A 20,006-nucleotide genomic window follows, 5' to 3' on the forward strand; every position below is an offset into this window, starting at 1 on the left:
ATTATTTTTAGTTCTATTATTATTAATAATTCTCTCTCTCTCTCTCTATATATATATATATAGTACATATCTATATATATTATTATGTGTTGTTGTTGTTGGGTGTCTTCAAGTCGTTTCTGACTTATGGCAACCCTAAGGCTCTATGCTAAGGCTGTTTAGATTCTATCCTACTTTGCATGCTGGCCATTTTCTTCAGTTTGCCTTTGCCTCTGAGGCTGAGACAGCGTGGCTTACCCAAGGTCACCCAATGGGCTTCGAGGATGGCTGAGTAGGCATCTGAACCCAGTTCTTGGTCACAAAATGCAAGTAATAAATAAATAAATAAATACCTATGGTGAACCCGGAACCTCTTGGTTCTCATTTCCCCTCTCTCTACAATTTCCTATCTCTATGTTCCCCTGCCAGCGGAGGCCTAAGAGGCGCGCGCGATTAGCAGCCCGAATGTCACACGGCTCTCCTTCCCCTGAGGCATCAGGGTGCGCCGCTGATTGAGGCCCGTGTGGCACCCAGGTCCGCCGCAAGGGGTTCCGGGGGCCGTCCCTTTGTGCTGCTCCTGGGCCGCTGCGGGAGGAGGATGGAGGCCAGCGCCATGAACGCGGAGGCGGCAGGTGAGAGCGGCTTCCCTCCGCGGGGACCGAGCCGGAGGCCGAGGAGCCTCGGAGGGAGGGCGAGGTTTCCCAGAGCCCCCTTTGGCCCGGCCTTTGAGGCCTTCGGAGGCTCCCCTTCTCCCACCAGGCCCTCCTTTCCTTTCTTCGGAATGAGCCAGTTCTCCCTTCCTTCCTTCAGGCTCTACGATCGCATTTGCATTTCCTCTTTTAATCTTTCAGTATCATAATCCTTATCTACTCCAAAGACATAAGTCTCTCGTGACACATCTCTTCCTTTCCTTCCAGCCACGTATTTATTACCTCTGGCTGACTTCTCTATTAACTTGGATTTTAATTCCTTTATATCTTTTGTCCCGTCTTTATTCATTTGCCTTAATCTTGCTTTTCTATAGTCTAAAATAACAACAACAACAACAACATAAATGGAAAAAATGACCAAAAAGAACCCCGTCTTCCCCTTACTTTATATCTTATCTATTAAATTGCATTTTAATTCCTTCAATCTTGCTTTTATATAGTCTATATAGCAATAATAAATGGGGGGAAGGAATTTTTACCCCTGCCTTCCCTTTACTTTATCCTTTATCCCTCTTATTGTTATCCTCTACTTACTAACCCTTTTCTTTTCTTTTCCCCTTCCAGCTTTTACCTCCTTAATACTCTTCCTTCTTTCTTTCACGCCTCACTAATGCCCCATCTCTCCTCTTACCTTCCACCTTTCACTCTCCTTATCTCTCATACCCACAAGGCCCCTTTCGTTCCTCGTTTTTATCCCTTTAGACCAATGGTCCCCAAACTGTGCCCTTTAAGAGATTTCAGACTGGCCTTCCTCAGTATCACATTGCACTGTTATGGCACTGTTATTCCACTGTGGAATCCTGGGATTTGCAGTTCAGGGAGTGGGCTTTTCAAAATCCTCAGCCAGGCAACTGTTAGGTTTCCATGAACTACAAATCCCAGGATGCCATAGCAGTTAAAATGGAATAATAGCGCTGTAACAGTGTAGTGTCATGCGACTGAGGTATCTGTGTCCCTTTGAGGTCCTACAAAGACGAAAGCAAGATGTACTAAAGTTAGGCCCCATACAGACTGCCATACAGAGTCCGAAAGCTTCACCAAAGCCACATTCCAATCCTTAGGACTGGAGCATGGCTTTGGCGTGGCTTCTGGACCCTTAGGACACATGCATCATTTAAACAGCATACCTCCAAAGTGACCCCAAGCTGCTTTATTTTGGCCTGTCTGTATGGGGCCTTAGTATAGTCCAGGTCACCCTATTCCCCATTTCTGTAACAGTAGCAATAGCATTTACATTCCTATGCTGCTTCATAGTGAACTAACTCAGCGCTCTAAATGGTTTATAGTCTGTAAGCCAATTGCTCCCAACAAGCTGAGTACTGATTTCTAGGTATTCAAAGATAACAGCCTGTGTTGATATGCAGAATCAGTATGTAGAGAAATCTTGTAGCACCTTTGAGACTCACTGAAAGAAAGAAGTTGGCAGTTAAGTCTTAGGCCTGTTACAGACTGCCAAAATAAAGCTGCTTCGGGTCTCTTTGGAGGTATGCTATTTAAATGATGCCTGGGTCCTAAGAGTCCGGAGGTCGCGCCAAAGCCACACTCCATTCCTAAGCACTGAAGTGCAGCTTTGGTGCAGTTTCCGGATTCTTAGGATGCATGCATCATTTAAACAGCATACCTCCAAAGAGACCCGAAGCAGCTTTATTTTGGTAGTCTGTAACAGGCCTTAGTAATTATAAACTTCACACAAATTTAGGTGCCACTTTCAGCTTACTTGCATGTGCTGTAAATGAGGGGTTTAAATAGCCAGGTAGTATACTCCTTTTAAAGATATGCGTGCTTCCTAAACTCCTGTAGAACTTGCAGTATCCAAAAGCAGGGTAACTTGTTGGTAACCGCTTGCATATTGGTTTGGATCCTATAGATTATTGGGGACAGGTTTTGGGACGCCATGGTTGCAGCCCAGCAAAGAAGTACTTTCCATTAGTGTAACTTGATAATAAGTTTAAGAGCGGAGGGTGTTCATTTTTTTGTCTAGAGAAGCTGCAGTTCCTATGAAACCTCACCTCATGATTTTTAATAAGATTAACTGATAAAGTAAAAGCAACTAATAGTGGAGCCATACAGCCTGGGATAATAAAACCTAATATTTTTTGCTTTAAAGAACTGAAACGCAAAGATTCTAGCAAAAAGGAATACGAATAAAAGAGGAATACTTGAAATACTGGTCCAGAGAGACTGCACCTGGACAAGTATTTCCAGTATTCTGGGTTGCCCTATCAGGTAGAAAAAGTACATGCAAGTATTGCCTTGCCTTCTTTTTGTTTCCCCTCAGAATACTATATGGTGCAATTACCATGGCTGGGAAGGAGAACATTTAGCCTTTCGGACGTTTTTGACTACATTTTGTTACCCTTCTCTTGCGCTAATGTGAATTGTAGGGCAAAACATTGGAGGGGAGGTTGGACTGTGATGCCAAGGTTTTAGGTCCCATTTGGCCATGGAAATGTGACATTAGTCAGCCATGCGCTTTAAAATATGGAGGAGAAAGAGGAGAGGAAAAGAGTTTCAAACACCTCTTCAATCTCAGTTTTTGGAAGGCGGCCCATGCTAACATCCTAGTAAGAAAGTATTCTGAGGAGTGTAGGCAGGTTTTGGATTTTCGCAGTGTCCTTGTTGATTCTTTTGAGAACACCGTATGAATTTCAGGTCCAGCATGGTGTAGTGGTTTGAGCACTGGACTACGACTCTGGAGACCAGGGTTCGAATCCCCGCTTGGCCATGGAAACCCACTGGGCAAGTCACACACTCCTGTCCTCGGAGGTAGGCAAAGGCAACCCTCCTCTGAACAAACCTTTCCAAGACAAGTCTGAGATAGGTTTGCCTTAGGGCTGGATGGCATAAGTTGGAAATGGCTTGAAGGCACACAACAACACAGGAAGGTAGCTCTAAGCCAGGGAAGTTCATTAGCAAATTGCTGTCATTTCAGGTGAATGGGCCTTAAAGTACTCAATTTAAAGTACTGAGAAATCTTTAAAATGGCTCCCCTGATAGTTTGAATATAACCAATGCAGAATCAACACATCTTTTGTTGCTGCAGGATACTTTTTAGAAGGCCAGATGTTCTTATGTGGGAATATGTTTTGACCAAGCCAGCATTGTTGATTGTGGCGAATGGTGGATTTGGGAACTAAGCTGCTTAAAGCAAGGGATGCTAAAATCTGCAGCTTTGTAGAATAAAGGCTAACCTTTAAAGATGCTAAAACCATTTGCTTCCCCTACTGATTATTATGGAACAGTTTAACTGGGATGTCAGGAGGCATGGTACAAAGATATTTGGTATTCATGAGGCAATATAGCACAATTGTCATTCCTATGGAGAAGGCCAGGTATGTACAACTGAAGGCAAGGGTGGGGATTTAACGTTGTCCTCCAGATGTTGGCCATCATGTCTGCTGCCATATTGCTTAGGGCTCCAGCGCAAGAACATCTGCAGCCCCCTTGATTCTCAATCTTGGCTTTAGAATTGTTTTGGTTTTAGCAATGCTGAGGTGCTGATTCATCCATTTGTTGGCCCTCAGCCACTGCTGACAGGAGAGGATGCCTAAAGACTGGAAGCGTACATTTAAAGCACAGTTTCAATCCAACTATAGAGCCAGTGTGGCAAAGTGGTTTGAGTCTTGGAGACTATGACTCTGGAGCCCAGGGTTCGAATCCTGTCTCAGCTGCAGAAACCCACCGGGCGACCTTCAGAGTAACCAGACGTTTAAACCCAATTTATGTACAACCATTTTGAGCCTAAGAAGCAGGGATTTATATTTGTATTAAATGTTTTTACCTGTTTTAGCTCCTTTTCCCCAGGATATTGTCCTCTTTTTCCTTCTTCTTTATATTCAGGAGGGATCCTACGCTATCCTCCATTTTGAGCCTAAGAACGTACATTTGTTTCAAGTGTGTTTAGGTTTTTAAGCTCCTTTTCCAGGACACATCCTCCATTTCACCCTTCTGTCAGCAGGGATTCCAGAGCGTCTTCCATTTTGAGCCTAAGAAGCGGGGATTTATGTTTGTATTAAGGGTTTTTTAACCTGTATTGGGTCCCTCCATTGTTTTCCCTTGAAAGGCCTACATTTTGTGGCACCTTGCCCTCTTTTGCGCTGAGGCCGTCTGGTCACACTCTCTCAGCCTTTCTAAAGAAGATGGCCAGAAAAAGAAAAGCCCAGAAGTGGGAAAGTCTGCTTTGGGCTGCCAGAGTAAGGCTGCATCCACACTGGAGAAATAACCCAGTTTGGTGCTGCTTTAACTCTGTCTGGCTCAAAGCTATGGAATTCTGGGAGCTCTACAAACTCCAACTCCCAGAATTCCATAGCCTTGAGGCAGACAAAGAGTTAAAGCGGTACCAAACTGGGTTATTTCTCCAGTGTGGATGCAGCCTTACTTCAGATTCGGGCCCTGATGGCTGCAGAGGGAGGGAACTTGGAGGGCCACTTCCTCCCCGTTTTCCCGGGTTTTGGGTCACGTGGCCCCCTTCCTTCCACGCGGGAGGCGCCCTCTGCCTCCTTCCGCCCGGCTTTTACAAAAAGAATGGAGCCGCCACCTTCGCTCCCGAAAGTTCCCGAACTGCATTCGGGGCTGGTGGCGAAACCTCCCGAAAAGAGCCGAGCGCCTTCGGGTCTGCTTTAGCTTTCGGAGCGCTTCCGGAAACAGCCGAGTGCCTTCGCGCTCTTCCGAGCGAGGCCGGAAATTGCCGAGCGGTGCCGAGTTGTCTCCGGAAATGGCCGAGGCTGCGTGGGAGAAGGGGAGCGGCCTCTGGTGGCTGCGAGGCCTGGCTGAGGCTGAGGAGGCGGAAGCGTCGGCGAGGAGGAGGTCGGTCGGTCGGTGGGTCCAGCAGGAGGAGGAGGAGGAGGAGAGGTACCCGAGGCCGCCTTCCCCGGCGTCTCCGCTCGCCAGGGCCGGCTGGGAGGGCAAGGAGGCAGGGACTGGGACGGCCGAGGCGGCCCTTTCTTCTCCCCAGGCGGAGGGAGGGTCCCCTGCCCGCCTTTGTGTCGCTGGTTCCCTCGACGAAGGAGGGGGAGGGCCTCGCCTCACAGAGAGAGAGGACATTGTAGGACGCCCCCCAATCCTACATGTCCTGGGGGAAAATGGAGGACGTGTCCTCAGCATTGGGCAGGAAGGAGGAGGGGGACCAGAGGTGTCCTCACCCCGGGATGGAGGACATTGTAGGACACACACCCCAATAGAGAGCTCGAATGGAGGACGCTCCTCCTGGATAGGTTGAAATGGAGGGCATGTCCTGGAAAAGAAAGGAGGAGGAGGCAGGTGGATCTTGCCTCACCCCAGGATGGAGGACATTGTAGGACACCCCCCCAAATATCGAGAGAGCTGGAAATGGACAGAAGGATGAAAGGAAGGACACATCCTTAGAAAAATGGAGGACATCTCCTCAGCCTTAGCCAGAGGTATCCTCACTGCAGAATGGAGGATGTTCCAGACAAAATGTAGGGCCTGCCATAAATATAGAGAGCTCCAAATGGAGGACGCTTTTGAGTTCCTCTTGGACAGAAGGCTGAAATGTAGGACGTGTCCTGGAAAAGGAGGGCGTCTGGATGCCTAGGAAAGCCCCTGCTCCCAGCTTCTCTCTTTCAGTAATGTGCCAAAGGTGCTGCAAGGTCCCTTTGAGACAGATTTCCCAGAACAAAACGGCTCTGTCTGAAAAAGTAATCTAGGAATAAATGCAAAGACCTCGCAGTATTAGACTAGAAGACTAACTGAACAAGAGAAGCTGAGAGCAGGAACTTCCCTAGACTTGAGCCGACTTCCTCAGATGCATTTTGAAGGCTCAGATCTAGGAAGCTGCTCCTCCTGGCTTCTTTCGTTCAGTTAGTGTCTGAGGTGGTTCTGTACTAGAGCCCTTTGCAAACTGACTAAGGTGGTGATGTCTTTGCATTCTTCCTCAGTCCTGCAGCTCCCACTGGACCTCATTTTTCATAGAGTTATAGTTGGAAGAGACCTCAAGGACTATCCAGCGCAGCCCCATTCTGCCATGCAGGAACTCAGTCAAAGCACTCCTGACAGATGGTCATCTAGCCTCTGTTGAAAGACCTCCAAAGGAGACTTCACCACCTTTCAAGCAGCTCTTACCATCAAGAACTTCTTCATAATGTTTAGGTGGATTCTCCACCCCCCACCCCCAATTTGAATCCATTGCTCCTGTCCCTAATCTCTGGAGCAGCAGGAAACAAGCTATCTCCCTCCTCAATATGACATCCCTTCAAGTATTTCAACAGGGCTATCATATCACCTCTTAACCTTCTCTTCTCCAGGCTAAACATCCCCAGCTCCCTAAGTCATTCCTCATAGGGCATGGTTTCCAGACTACACACATTATAACTCTAGCTTCATGGGGGCTCTCTTGGCCAGTTCATCACATCTTCTTTTTGGCTCCCTCACTACATCCCAATACTCATTCGTATGGTTATCTGCTCACCTTGGCTTTAGGCAACATCCTTGCCTTGTACCCTAACCACCATCCATTGTTAAAACTGCACTTGTCACCTCATCACCACACTCACACAGTTTTGCATTTCGATGGACATTCTCACACACAGAGTGCTTGCTATATATAGGTCTGTCCCTGGGCTTTCCATTCCACCAAATACATTTGAGGAAGTAGGCTCAAGTCTATGGAAGCTCATACTACCAACTTCTATCTTTCATTTAGTCTCAAAGGTGCTGCAGGTTCCCTTTGCATACTGGTTTTTTCAGACTAACATGGCTATGTTTTTGAATTCATTTTTCAATGTTACCCTCTTAAGAATCTCCTCTCAGTTTTTCTCTCTTTACATTTATTTCACCCTGGCTGCATTTGCACTGCAGAAATAATCCATGTTGATACCACTTTTAACTGCCATGGCTCAATGCTGTGGAATCCTGGGAATTGTAGTTGTCGCACTAGAGCTCCCTGACAGAGAGGGCTAAATGTCTCACAAAACTACAGATCTCAGGATTCCCAAGCACTGAGCCATAGCAGTGAAAGTGGTGTCAAACTGCATTACTTCTGTGGTGTAGATTGGACCCATGTCTGTGAATGCATTACATTGTTGAAATCTGGATCTAGTTAGTGGTGCCCTTGTCTTGCTAAACAATTGAAATCTGGGGGCACCAAATTGGGTGGAAGAGGCCAGGTACCAATTCTGAATCAGGTGAACCAACTGTTTTGATCCAATTATATGATAAGGCAGCTATGTTTCTAGAAACCATCCTTTAGAGCTAGCCTGCCAATTAGTCATAGCACTTTCTGTACTTCTCTCTAATGTTTTTGCTCTTCTTTCTCTCCTATAAACACTGTTGCTGTTGTCATTGCTTTTTCTCATTCTCCACTCCATTACCCTCTTGCTTCATTCAGCAACTCACACACGCATGGCTTCTTTCCCTAACACTTTCCCCTTCATTTTTCTCTGGGGTCACTTTTCAGCATCCTACCTGAAACTAGTGCTATATCCCCAGTTAATGAAATAGACATATTCCTGGATACTTTAACAGAAATTTTGGTACCAGAGGCAGAAATAACAGAAAGAATAGGGATAGGTTCCTACCCCAGTTCAACACCGGAGCAGTCCAGCATCTTTCAGCAAACTTTTTATTCAGAGCTAACCATAGACACATGTGGAATGAAACAAGCAAGTCTGGTAAGTCTTGCTTAAATGAACAAGACCACTTGAAAGCTTCTTAAGTGCAACAGGGATCAGCTTCTACTTTTCTTATGATTTCCATTTTGGTGGCTGGATGTCTAGATATATGCTTTTTTAAATGTGTAAGTGGTAGTTGGTTGAGGCTGGGTTATCTGCCCCTCCACTTCTTCGTTGGTTTGCTGTTCATAGATGCTAAGTGAGAGAACCAGAGCTTAGCTGCTTTATAGCTTGCCTTTTGTAGACAGACACACAGAGCTACAGTAGGATTGGCTACAGCAGAAATACCGTTCTTTCCCAGCTCCCATTTTATTGAATTTATTACTGTAGACACATTGCTGCAATCTGACACCAAAAACCTGTTTCTCCAGCCCTCTTTCACCATCTTCCCAGTGCAGATGCTGCTAAAAAAGTCAAGCTAGACAGATGGCAAGGAGGGAAAGGGAAGATGGGTAGGCATAAAAAGATTTTGTAAAAATGAAAATTGTCAGAGGCTTTGGCTGTATCTGCACTGCAGGAGTAATCTAGATTGGCACCACTTTAACTGCCATGGCTCACTGCTATGGAATTCTAGGATGTGTAGTTTTGTTAACAAACATACTTGCTACCAAGTGCAGAAATACTTATGCCTCCTCATGGTCAGCCTCCAAACTGCTGGTATTGTTTCTCTCTTCTCCCTCCTCCATCTTTATTTCAAGGTACACCTTGGGTGAATTTCTCACAGTTCCAGTTACTGGAGCAACATTTATACATAAAATGTGTTTTTTAATTTCTAGAATATCTAACAGCAATATCCACACGTAACTACTTCCAGGTTAATGTATATTCCTGTGAGACTTAGGTTTTGCTCATGTAAAAATCCCCAAAGCAGAAAAAAACTACATGCGTACCTGATTTGCCACTATCTCAGCACAGTGAGAAGATGAACAGAACTGAACATACTCCATAGTATACATGTTAGAAGCAAGGAAAGATTTCCCAAGATCTTTCCTGCCCTTTTCCCACTGAAACCCGTTTTTCCAGTTTGACCGAAGTGCTCTGAGTGATAGTTCTCTGTGTTTCACATCCATAGCTGCTTTTGTTGACAGGTGCACTTTTCTTATGCCTTTAAGAGTATTGAAGATGGTTCCTGGCAGTGTGGATAAACATTGGGAGAAGCTTCAATTGCTAGGTTTTTGTGGTCCAGATCCTGTTCCAGTTATTTGTCAAACCTAGTCATGTGAGATGAGAAGGGAGAAAATGTGCATACATCTCATTTCTGGGTTATCCAAATTAAAACATCTGAAGCAGGCCTGTGTGTCAGGTTTACTTGCATCACAGCAGGACCCAAAAACAGAGATGGCAGCCATATTCACTGGTGTCTCTTCTGTGGGCTCCTTGGTTATTAGAATATGATAGGTACTGGTCTCTTTGCATTGTCTTCCTTTTTAATTTAGATCACATGTTGTCAGTTTGTGCCCTCCATTTATTAGACTGAAACTACCAACATCCACCACCACTAGTTATTGCTGACCAGAACTGCTGGGCATTACAGTTCAACAAAATCTTGAGGGTGCAAATTGCACACCCTGATTTAGATTGTCTGTCCTTAAGAGCTCAAGAGCAGATGGCACAGAAACTCGACAAATGATGAACAGTTTAAATAAATACCATGAGAGGCATGGATGCATTGATACTGTAGAAAAAATGTGGTTTGACAACACTAACTGCCATGGCTCTGTCCTACAGAATCCTTGGGATTTGTAGTTTTGTGAGGTACCAGCACTCTTTGACAGAGAAGGCTAAAGACCTTATAAAACAACAGATCCCAGGATTCCATCGGATAGAGCTACAGCATTTAAAGTGCTATGAAACTGCATTATTTCCACAGTGTTGATGCACTCTACATCCAAATCTCAGCCAAAACCCATAATTTTCTTTTCAGGAAGGTGGTCTCACCCACCTCTACCGCTTTTCCTCCTCTCCTCTCCATCTTCTCCCAACTAAAATGATTTCAAACAGATTCATAACTCAGATGAAAAACGAGACTGACAGCAATGACGCTTTATTCTTAAGTGGCATTGGTTGAGCCAGCTGTTGCCTTGGAGGTGAGACCGCAGGTCTCAAAAGCGCAGCTGTGTTCTTGTCCTGCTTTTAGACTGATTGTCTTTCTTACATCTATAGGGTGAGGATGTTATTCCAGAGCTCTTTTCCTCTGTGACTGAGGCCCCATACAGACAGGTCAAAATAAAGCTGCTTTGGGTCACTTTGGAGGTATGCTGTTTAAATGATGCATGCATACTAAGAGTCTGGAAGCTGTGCCAAAGCCACGATCCCATCCTAAGGACTGGACTGCAGCTTTGGCACAGCTTCTGGGATTTTAGTACGCGTGCATCATTTAAACAGCACACCTCCAAAGTGACCCGAAGCAGCCTTATTTTGGCCTGTCTGAATAGGGCCTGAGTTAGCTTTAAACCCCGAAGTGACTCTTTGCCAGGTTTAAGAATCACAGATGCTTACCTCTGCTGCCTTTCTGCATAACAAAGCTATAGTCTTACTCAGTAACCTGTTAACATATTCATTCACAGATGTGCCTCATCATGTCTGTATTGGTTAACCAAGATGGCTTCTCTGCCTTTATATCTACCACATTGCTAGCAATGCTCTTCTGCCAAAGGAACTCTCCCTACTTCCATTACTTTAATACATGTGTGTGTTGTGTGCCATCAAGTCATTTCTAACTTATGGCGACTGTAAGGAGAACCTATCGTATGGTTTTCCTGACAAGATTTGTTCAGAGGAGGTTTGCCAGTGCCTTCCCCTGCGGCTGAGAGCATGTGACTTGCGCACGTGGGTTTCATGGTGATGAGAACTGAACCCTGGTTTCCAGAGTCAAAGTCCTACTTTCAAGCCACTACGTCATGCTGGCGCTCTAATACATAGCATAGCTTTTTGCTTTCTAGCCACAATAGGGAAACAAGCTGCTGTGCCTCTAAAAATTGCTCAGAAAAAAGAATTACAATGGCGGGGTACAAACCGCTGCTTTGCGGCGCTCCGCCGCCGCCGCCATTTGCTCTGTGCGGGAGCCGCAGCAGCCAAACCGCGCGACTCCCGCACGGAGCAAAAAAGAAGCTCCATTTCGGAGCTTCTTCTTGCGGCGCCTCTATGACGTCGCGAGGCGCCTGGCGCGGACTCGCGACGTCATAGGCGCCGCGACACGTCTGGACGCTATGCGTCCAGTACGTAAAGATGGCGGCGCCCATGTAGAAGGTGCGCCGCCATCTTGTACGTATAGGATACGTACTAGGGTTAGGGGGGTGCGGAAGCACCGCCCCTTCCTAACCCTAGTACGTATCCTATACGTACTAAATGGCGGTTTGTATCCCGCCAATAGATGTATTTTACCTCATAATCCAGAAGTTACAGGAGAACAGTGCATTGATTAAAATTCTCCTTTCACACCATTCTTAAAGGCATAGGATCTTAGTGATTTCTTCACACTTTTAAAATTTCCAGGTTACATTTTCTCTTACCATATACACTCAACTATAAGTCGATCTCACGTATAAGTCGAGGGCAAGTTTTGGGGCCAAAATTATGGAGTTTGCTATGACCTATGGATAAATCGAGGGTAAAACTTAGGGGCATATAGCAAAGGATCTAAAAGATGAAGCAAAGCAAAACAATGTCAGAGAACTTATAAAATGAACTCTATGTGCTTACTTTTAAGATTGGATGGATGAGAGAGTAGAGGGGGTCAGTGCTTCACATATTATACTCTTGCTTTTCATCAGGAGATGGTTCCTTCTTTTAAATAAGAGTTGAGATACAGTATTTACATTGACCTGTCGATAAGTCGAGTCAGGTTTTTTTGGGTCAATTTTTTGACCTAAACTTCTAGACTTATACATGAGTATATACAGTACAGTACTTAAGATTAACCCTACATTTATCATCAAGGTGTGATGTAACTGAATGAGATTTGTACAGGTGTTTGGCATCTGTGCTTGTAACATATTTATAATTTGTTTTTCAACATAGTTCTTGGGAAAGGATTAATATTCACTTACATTGTTTGCTTGATATGCTTTCAACGAGGATTATTGTAATCTTGTAGAATTGCATAGGAGGAGGCTGTTTGGTCTGGAACATCCATAAATTAATCTGTGCGATTCAGACATCAATGGTTAATAGACATTAAATGTATCTAATACCTGAAGGTGGCCTCCACCAAAATAATAGTCCAATTTGAAGCATTGTACCATACCCTATGAGAGGCAGTGTGGTGTTGTGGTTTGCATAACTAAAATATTCTTGAGGAGCAATACAGTTTGTTAAAATGTAGCTTCTAAGCAAGATACTGTAGTATCATTTAAAAAATTAAGGTAAATTAAACAATATTCTAATTTTAAAATGCACCCTAGTTCAAGCTGAACTGTTCTGTCATAGGGGGAAAATGAACATATTTCTTTCTCATTATAGGAATGGAGACCCGAAAGCTAATTACTGCAACAGACAACCAGTATTCTGGTATGCTCTTAAAGGCTTTGGATGAACAACGTGGCCATGGGCTTTTTTGTGATGTTACTGTCATTGTGGAGGACCGGAAATTTCGAGCCCATCGAAATGTCCTCTCAGCCTCAAGCACTTACTTTCAACAGCTCTTCTCCGTGGCAGGAAAAGTGGTTGAATTGAGCTTTATCAGAGCAGAGATTTTTGCTGAAATTCTCAACTACATCTACAGCTCCAAAATAGTCAGGGTGAGATCAGACTTGCTTGATGAGTTAATTAAATCAGGACAGTTGCTGGGAGTCAAATTTCTTGCTGATCTGGGGGCTCCTCTGCAGCAGGTGAAGAACATGTCTGGTGGTATTGGGCCCAGCACTTCTGAAATGCCCTACCCAGAAGCAAACAGCCTTGAAACACAACAGCCTACAACCCAGTCTTTGGGTCAGAATCTAATTGCTGAGAAACCTGTTATAACAGAATCGTTTTCACTGTATGGCAAGGAATGTGACAACACAAAGATTACTATTAGTGATTCTGACGATGATGACGATGTAATCTTCTGTTCGGAGCTTGCACCTGCAAAGAACCGTCTTCTAGAGCCCAAAGCGGCAACACAGAGCCAGCCTTGCTCAATCCCTGGAGGAGCCTCTGAGCAAACAAACTGTAGCAGTAGTACTTTGCCACCTCAGTCAGCTGCAGTTACAGCGTCAAGGCTCGACTCATCCACTGCTCAGCCAAACCCAACTGAAAGCCAAACGCCTGCAGAAGTGACTGCCCCCTCTGCTCCTCAAGCTGAAACTCCTAACGTTCTTACGTTAAATCCATCACAGATTAGCGCTTCACCGGATGTTAGTTCATCACACGAAATAGAGGTATCTCCTATACCCGAGGAGAATCAACAGCCATCTAATAGTGATTCTTTGACAGACATGGAAACCAATGCCATTGATGAAGAGGAAGAGGACGATGCAGATGTGGAAGACGATGATGACATCCTTGGTTCATCCAGCCCAGGTTCAGCAAGCAGCAGTTCTTTGGTCCAGCAACCCACTACCCCTAAGCCGATTATTGCTGCTGCTACTACTGCTGCTGCTACTGCTGCTACTGCTGCTACTACTGTTGCTGCTGCTCCTATTACTTCTGCCATTGCCACTACAACTGACAGCACAACGGTTCAGAAGAAGCAGTTGGCCAGCTTTCTGCAAAACGCAGTCCCCCAACCTAGTGAGTTCAAAATAAAAATTTCAAACGTTCTTTCAGGGAGCCAAAAGGATGCTTCGGCAAGTGTTGCACCCAAGCACATAACCGAAGGCCAGAAGACCATCACTTTAGATACAGCTACTGAAATAGAAAGCTTGTCAACAGGTTGCAAGGTGTATGCAAATATCGGTGAAGATACCTATGACATTGTCATTCCAGTGAAAGATGAGGCTGATGGAGAAGTTCGGCTGGATGACTTGCCCAGAACATCAGGAGATGATTCTGCCAACAGGAAACGACTTAAAGTAAAGCATGATGATCACTATGAGCTCATAATGGATGGAAAAGTTTATTACATCTGTATTGTGTGCCGGCGGTCCTATGTTTGTCTTACAAGTTTGCGGAGACACTTTAATGTTCATTCCTGGGAGAAGAAATATCCCTGCCGTTACTGTGAAAAGGTTTTCCCTCTTGCTGAATACCGCACCAAACATGAAATACACCACACTGGGGAGAGAAGGTACCAGTGCTTGGCTTGTGGTCAGTGTTTCATCAACTATCAGGTCATGGCTACACACATAAGGTCTGTTCATAGCCAGGATCCTTCTGGAGAGTCCAAGCTCTATCGTTTGCATCCTTGTAGGTCTTTGCAGATCAGAAATTATGCATATATTTCAGGTAATTCCAGCAACGTACCCATGGGGAATGACAATACTCTAATTTATCCAGCTGCTCCTGTAAAAGAAGCTCCTCAGGAACCGGCCCCTAACCCTTCAACAAAGCCAATGACATGGGATGATATCTTTGTTCCGCAGGCAAATGAATCTCTCTTTAAACAAAACCCATCTGACGGCAGTACTGAATTTGAGTTTGTGATACCAGAATCTTACTGAAATGATTTAAAATGGAAGCATTTCTGTTTTATATAAAAAAAAGAAAAAGCAAAGAAAAATCTTCTTAAATGGGCTGCTCAGAAAAGTTGTAGGACATCTCATGTTATATAACAAGTCAGTGTGTTTTTTACCTAGCCAGCAAAAGTTAGTATTTTAAGACTAGAATACCTGTAATCTTTGCATGATCTTGTGAAAAAAGATTGGGCAGGGGCAGAATAACTTTACTTGAATTCAGGCAAAGTCATTTAGGAATGTTCAGTGCATTTGGCTCATCAGTACTGATCAAATCTGGAACATTGTTGTGTGAGAAAACTTGTTTTCTTTCCAACCGTAGGAAAGGCCCCCAGCAAAACGTAGAATAATGGGAATATTTCTTGCCACTTGAACCACTTACTGTGTAATCCTTTTGTTCATATTAGCACTTTAAAGCTGAAAATGGTTTCTTTGTTAACGTCTGAGAGTACAAAAGGGCAGTCAGGATAGGTTTCTGGGCATAGTTTAAGATTTTTTTGTTTTGTATGCTCTTTACCTTTGTATTGTAGCCCAGTGCTGTGTGGATCCAGTCGTTTCATCCATAAATCATGCTATGTTTGGAGCTGCATCCTAATTTCATTAAAAAAAAATATATCACCAAGATGCTCAAGGTGAATGTTAGCCATCTTGGAGGAGAAACGAGATCCTCTGAGGGAAACTGAAGTTTTATTTATGTTTAGTAGTTAACGTTATCCGGTGGCTGGACCATTGTGTTTTATATTTTGGCACGGGAAGGGGTTTCTGTCGATCAAAAAGTCAAGTGACACTGAAAACAACAACAACAACAACCACCTGCCCATGGTTTTTCCTCATGCTGATAAATTATGTTGGACCCTCTCTCTTCTGGAAATATCTTGATGTGGGGTTTTTGTTTTGCCTTTTTACTTGTTATAGTAAAAGGTTGTGGCTGATACAGTTTGACAGTTTTTTTATGGCTGAAGGATGCACAAGCTGCTTCCCAAAGCTACATGCAAATGATGCTTTTGCTTCCTGAACATATTTTTAGTTTTTACAAGGTTCAATTAAACATCTTCATGGGGGTTTTATGGCATAAACATATCAGGCCCCATGTGGTCTGTTCTCCCACCCTGCTCTTTTTCCCCCTTGCAGATTGGTACACATGTTGTAGTGTTTTGGTAATAGCAGGAGTACAGAGTGAGCAAGGAATGCTGATCCTGAAAGTTCAGCAGTCATGTAGCTTGTTGCTTTATGTCACGTGAACTCAAATTTTGTAAATTACTATGTGGGAATTATTGAGGCGGCTTGTGATTTCTTTCCATCATTTTGGGAATTTTTTTTTACAGAGACATTTTCCACAGTAAACATCTGTTTCATATTGAAAACAATAATCCCTAGACCTTAATTTTTAGTCTGTCAGTTTAAAAACCAATGTTTTATAGCTAGAAATGGAAGTTCTATTAAAGAGTAAATGACCGAACTGTAACAAGCCATGATGGAAGAGCATCAGAAATCAGTGTGTGCAGTAACGAGAGGGAGAAATATTAATCTGTGTTGGTGTAAAATGCAGCTCTTCTGTTCTCTAGGCTGAGAATAAACTTGTTTAGAGGTGGAGTTTATAATAGTAGTTTTGTAAACCATGTTTTGAAATTGGCACTTCAGATTTAAGTCCATGATTTTGGTGGTTTTAAAAAAAATACATATAATGCCAGTTGTGTATGCAGTCGGGTACAAAACACATGATGTAGTGAGTATTGCTAAGTTTCACTGATGTTTTAGCAGCTCTATCAAGACCTTTCTTTTTTTCTTAAAACAACACGGAGTTTGCCCACAGCTAAAGAAGTTACTTTGTGCGAAGTGAAGATGGCCTGCCATTTGTTAGAAAGCAAGTTGGTGTATGCTATAGCAGACGTTAAATCTGGAGTTAATATATGCTCTTGTTCCAGACCATAATGGTTCCAGATACTTTTAAAAATGTAAAACCAGTGCCTATTGAAGGTGTCCTCCCCTCCTCCTTTGATAAAATGTAAAGGAAGACTGGAAGATTAGGGTTCAAAGCTGCGTGGATTTGCTAGAAGACTTGTACTTGCATACCTCTCAGGTCCCTAGCTTTGCCTAGGAAGAAAGTTTCAATATCCAAAGTTAAAGAGTTCTTATAAAATGTGTTTATATTTTTGAAATCCTTGCTTCCAGTATTTATGGGGGTTGAAATAAGCTTGACCCTCTGTATCTTAACTTTTTGAATGACACCATATTGTTTTTTATAAATAGCATCTGGCTGTTACTTTTTATAGGAGCTTTTTTAAAACCTTAGTTTTCAGTCTCGCCTTTCTATAGATGTTAAGGTGGGAGGAAAGTGTTTCTCGGTATGCTACTGCAACTAAAATGCATTTGTGCTTAAGAGAGAAATGTTACGTACTTCTGGCAGAAATTCCATAGTAAATCTACACCCCAGGTTAAAAGAATAGTCGTAATCGGCAGGGATCATCTTGGTCCATTACGGTGGCATACGTGGCAGCAGGAGGACAACCGTGGAATCTGTCTGTTAGGAATTAAAGTTGCCCTGCCAGCGCCCGAGTTTTCACCACTGTCCCTCTGCTGTTGCAGTGCCTTTGGTACTAGTACCTCAGCCCCATCTCCTCCGGTGACATTGGCAGTCAGTAGGATCTTGGCCAGTGTCTTGACATGATAGTTCCACACAAGTCCTACTTAGAATTAAGTGTCTTTCATTTCAAATGAACTTCTTCCAAGGGTGTTCTGGTGCTTTATGCATTGCTTCAGACTGCATTCATAATATGGAATTCTTCCATCTTGAAGAGTTTTCTTGCATGAAGTGGGCCAGCACATCAGAGAGAAACATTTAGCATACCCCTTTTGGTGCTGATTTATTTCTAGCACAGAGAGAGGACACCCTTACCTACCTGCAGACTTGCAAATTTACCTGAAGAAGCGTGCCACTTCATCCTGTATAATGTGTACAAGCAGCGTTTAGTCCTAACTAAATGTATTAGGGAGGGACTGTAACTTCTCCTTAATGGTTTCTTTTAAGAATTCATACCACAGCATTCCAGTGTATGAGTATAACAGAGAAAATCAATGCATTGCTTATTTCCTACTAAAGCATAAAACATATTTAAAAGATGCAAAAGCGGTTTAATAGCTCAGTGGGTCTTACCGAGCTATTACTCTTTTTTTTGGGGGGGGGGGAGGAAGAAATCAAGACAGTACTGTAATGTATATAATTTGTACAGTCTTTTCGTTAACATACCTTTGGGGAATTGTGTTTTGCTTTTCTTTAACCAATACTTGACCTTTAGTTCTTAGAGCTTTGTATGGCAAAAATAAAAGCTTTTAATTCTACTGAAGTGAAATTGGTTATTTTGAAGAACAAATGGTGCCTCTTGTATACAAAGCCACTTTGAGCGGCTGATGGCTTTTCTGCATGGATTTCTGTAAATGTTCATACATTGCAAGCATAAGCTACAGGACAGAGGTGATTACTCTGAATGGTAACCCCATCTGCACTCCAGAGTAGTAGTAATAATAATAATAATAATAATAATAATAATAATAATAATAATAGGATTTATTTATATGCCACCTAATCACTGGGAATCTGGACGGTTTACAACAGAGGGGATAATAGACGGTTCCCTGCCCTCAGGCTTACAATCTAAAAAGACACGACACAAAAGGAGAAGGGAATGGGGGGGAGGGATATACATATGTTTAAGCTATTTTAAGATCTGATTTCTTTAAAAAGGAGCCACATTTTGATTCCAGTCACAAGTGAGTTGGTGCTTATAACTGCTGCTATTAGGTAGTGAAGCAAATAAAAATATGCACGTGTCAGTTTTACAGGGCCCAGAAGAGTACTGTGATAAAGATGCATATTAGGACCAGCTAAGCATGTGGCACTCATATGGAGACCTTTCCAGATGTGCACCAAAGAGTGCAAATCAATTCTTTCATCCTCACCACCACCACCTTTTTTGTTCATATGGATTATTGGTTTTCAAAACTTCCTGCAGTTATAGCATACTTCTTTTTCAGCTGCTTTTCTGAAGATGGTGAGACTAGGTCTAGGGCGGTAGTGGGCACAGTTTGGCCTTGGGGCTGAATTTGGCTTCCAAAACTGTTTCTGTAGCCCTTGAACTTTCCACACTGCATGGAGCAAACTTTTTCTGGCCAAAAAAAGGTGAAGTGCCTCTCCTGGAAGCATCCAGCAGTGGGCATTCACTTTTAAAATAAGTTTCAACCCCACACCTTCCTGCACTGTTGACTGTTTAGAACTTTTGTCTATTGTTAAAAGATAACAGCTACTTCAAGTAGGCCTTTTGGGGCAATCTGACCCACAGAGGGTCATAAATCTGGCTGTCAGACCCAGTGCAGTTGATGACGCCTGACCCAGATTCTGCATAGCCTCTAAAACTGAGCCGTGCCTTTTTTGTAAGCCATTGCAAAAATGGAATGTATGTTTTCATGTTCACCCTCTGCCTCTACCTGTTTGTCATCTTATCAGGGCCTAGTCTGGAAATTTTACTTTCTACAACTTCCAGCATGTCCTCACCAACATGACCATTGACTATGCTGACTCCATCTGAGGAAAAAGAGTGAAGTCTGTGAATACTCGTGATACCAGCTTTTCTTTCAGTTAGTCTTGAAGGTACTGCAAAGTCTCTTTGCATACTGATTTTCCAGACTAATATGTCTATGTCTTTGCATACTATGCTGACTGAATGATTCTGGGAACTGTAGACCCACTTTTCTAAACTCTGGGAAAACAAACAGCTGTACTTGCCTCCTTCTTTCCATTTCTGCTATTCTTTGCTGAACTTGCAGCTCTCCACTTGCCTACTACTACCCTCCCTGGCATCCCCAGTCTGTGTTAATGTTTCCATATGCAATTCCAGCAACTAAAATCAGCTACATTCAGATGCAGAATGACAATGCAAGGGCATCCTTTTGTGGAAAACGTTCTTTACTTCATCACAAGGAGCCTGAGTTTGCACAACAACCCATATTGGTTGAAATCTGTCTGTTTATGATGTGCAAACTCACCTCTGCTATCAAGCCATGCTTTGTTAACTATCCACAAACCATAATTTGAACTAATA

General features: G+C 43.4%; 1 protein-coding gene across 8 annotated transcripts; it reads left to right on the plus strand.

Moving 5' to 3' along the window:
- Positions 1-481: 481 nt before the first annotated feature.
- Positions 482-18,249, plus strand: ZBTB33 (zinc finger and BTB domain containing 33). 8 transcript variants are annotated; one of them, XM_042480561.1, is made up of 2 exons: positions 482-611; positions 12,779-18,249. In XM_042480561.1, exons 1-2 carry the CDS (start codon positions 578-580, stop codon positions 14,896-14,898), a joined length of 2,154 nt encoding a protein of 717 aa, XP_042336495.1. In that variant the 5' UTR covers positions 482-577; the 3' UTR covers positions 14,899-18,249. The 8 variants fall into 8 exon arrangements, with proteins under 8 accessions (XP_042336495.1, XP_042336501.1, XP_042336498.1 ...); XM_042480567.1 differs by lacking the exon at positions 482-611 and adding an exon at positions 3,431-3,455; XM_042480564.1 differs by lacking the exon at positions 482-611 and adding an exon at positions 5,391-5,540.
- Positions 18,250-20,006: the final 1,757 nt, after the last annotated feature.

This window comes from Sceloporus undulatus, chromosome 7 (genome assembly GCF_019175285.1).
Source record: "Sceloporus undulatus isolate JIND9_A2432 ecotype Alabama chromosome 7, SceUnd_v1.1, whole genome shotgun sequence".
Lineage (NCBI taxonomy): Eukaryota > Metazoa > Chordata > Lepidosauria > Squamata > Phrynosomatidae > Sceloporus > Sceloporus undulatus.

Excerpts from the sequence above, each read along its gene's own strand:
- ZBTB33 (XM_042480560.1), top strand. The coding sequence starts at position 8,943 with ATGCCTCCTCATGGTCAGCCTCCAAACTGCTGGTATTGTTTCTCTCTT. Across the intron at positions 9,016-12,778 it reads TCCTCCATCTTTATTTCAAG|GAATGGAGACCCGAAAGCTA; the intron begins GTACACCTTGGG and ends TTCTCATTATAG.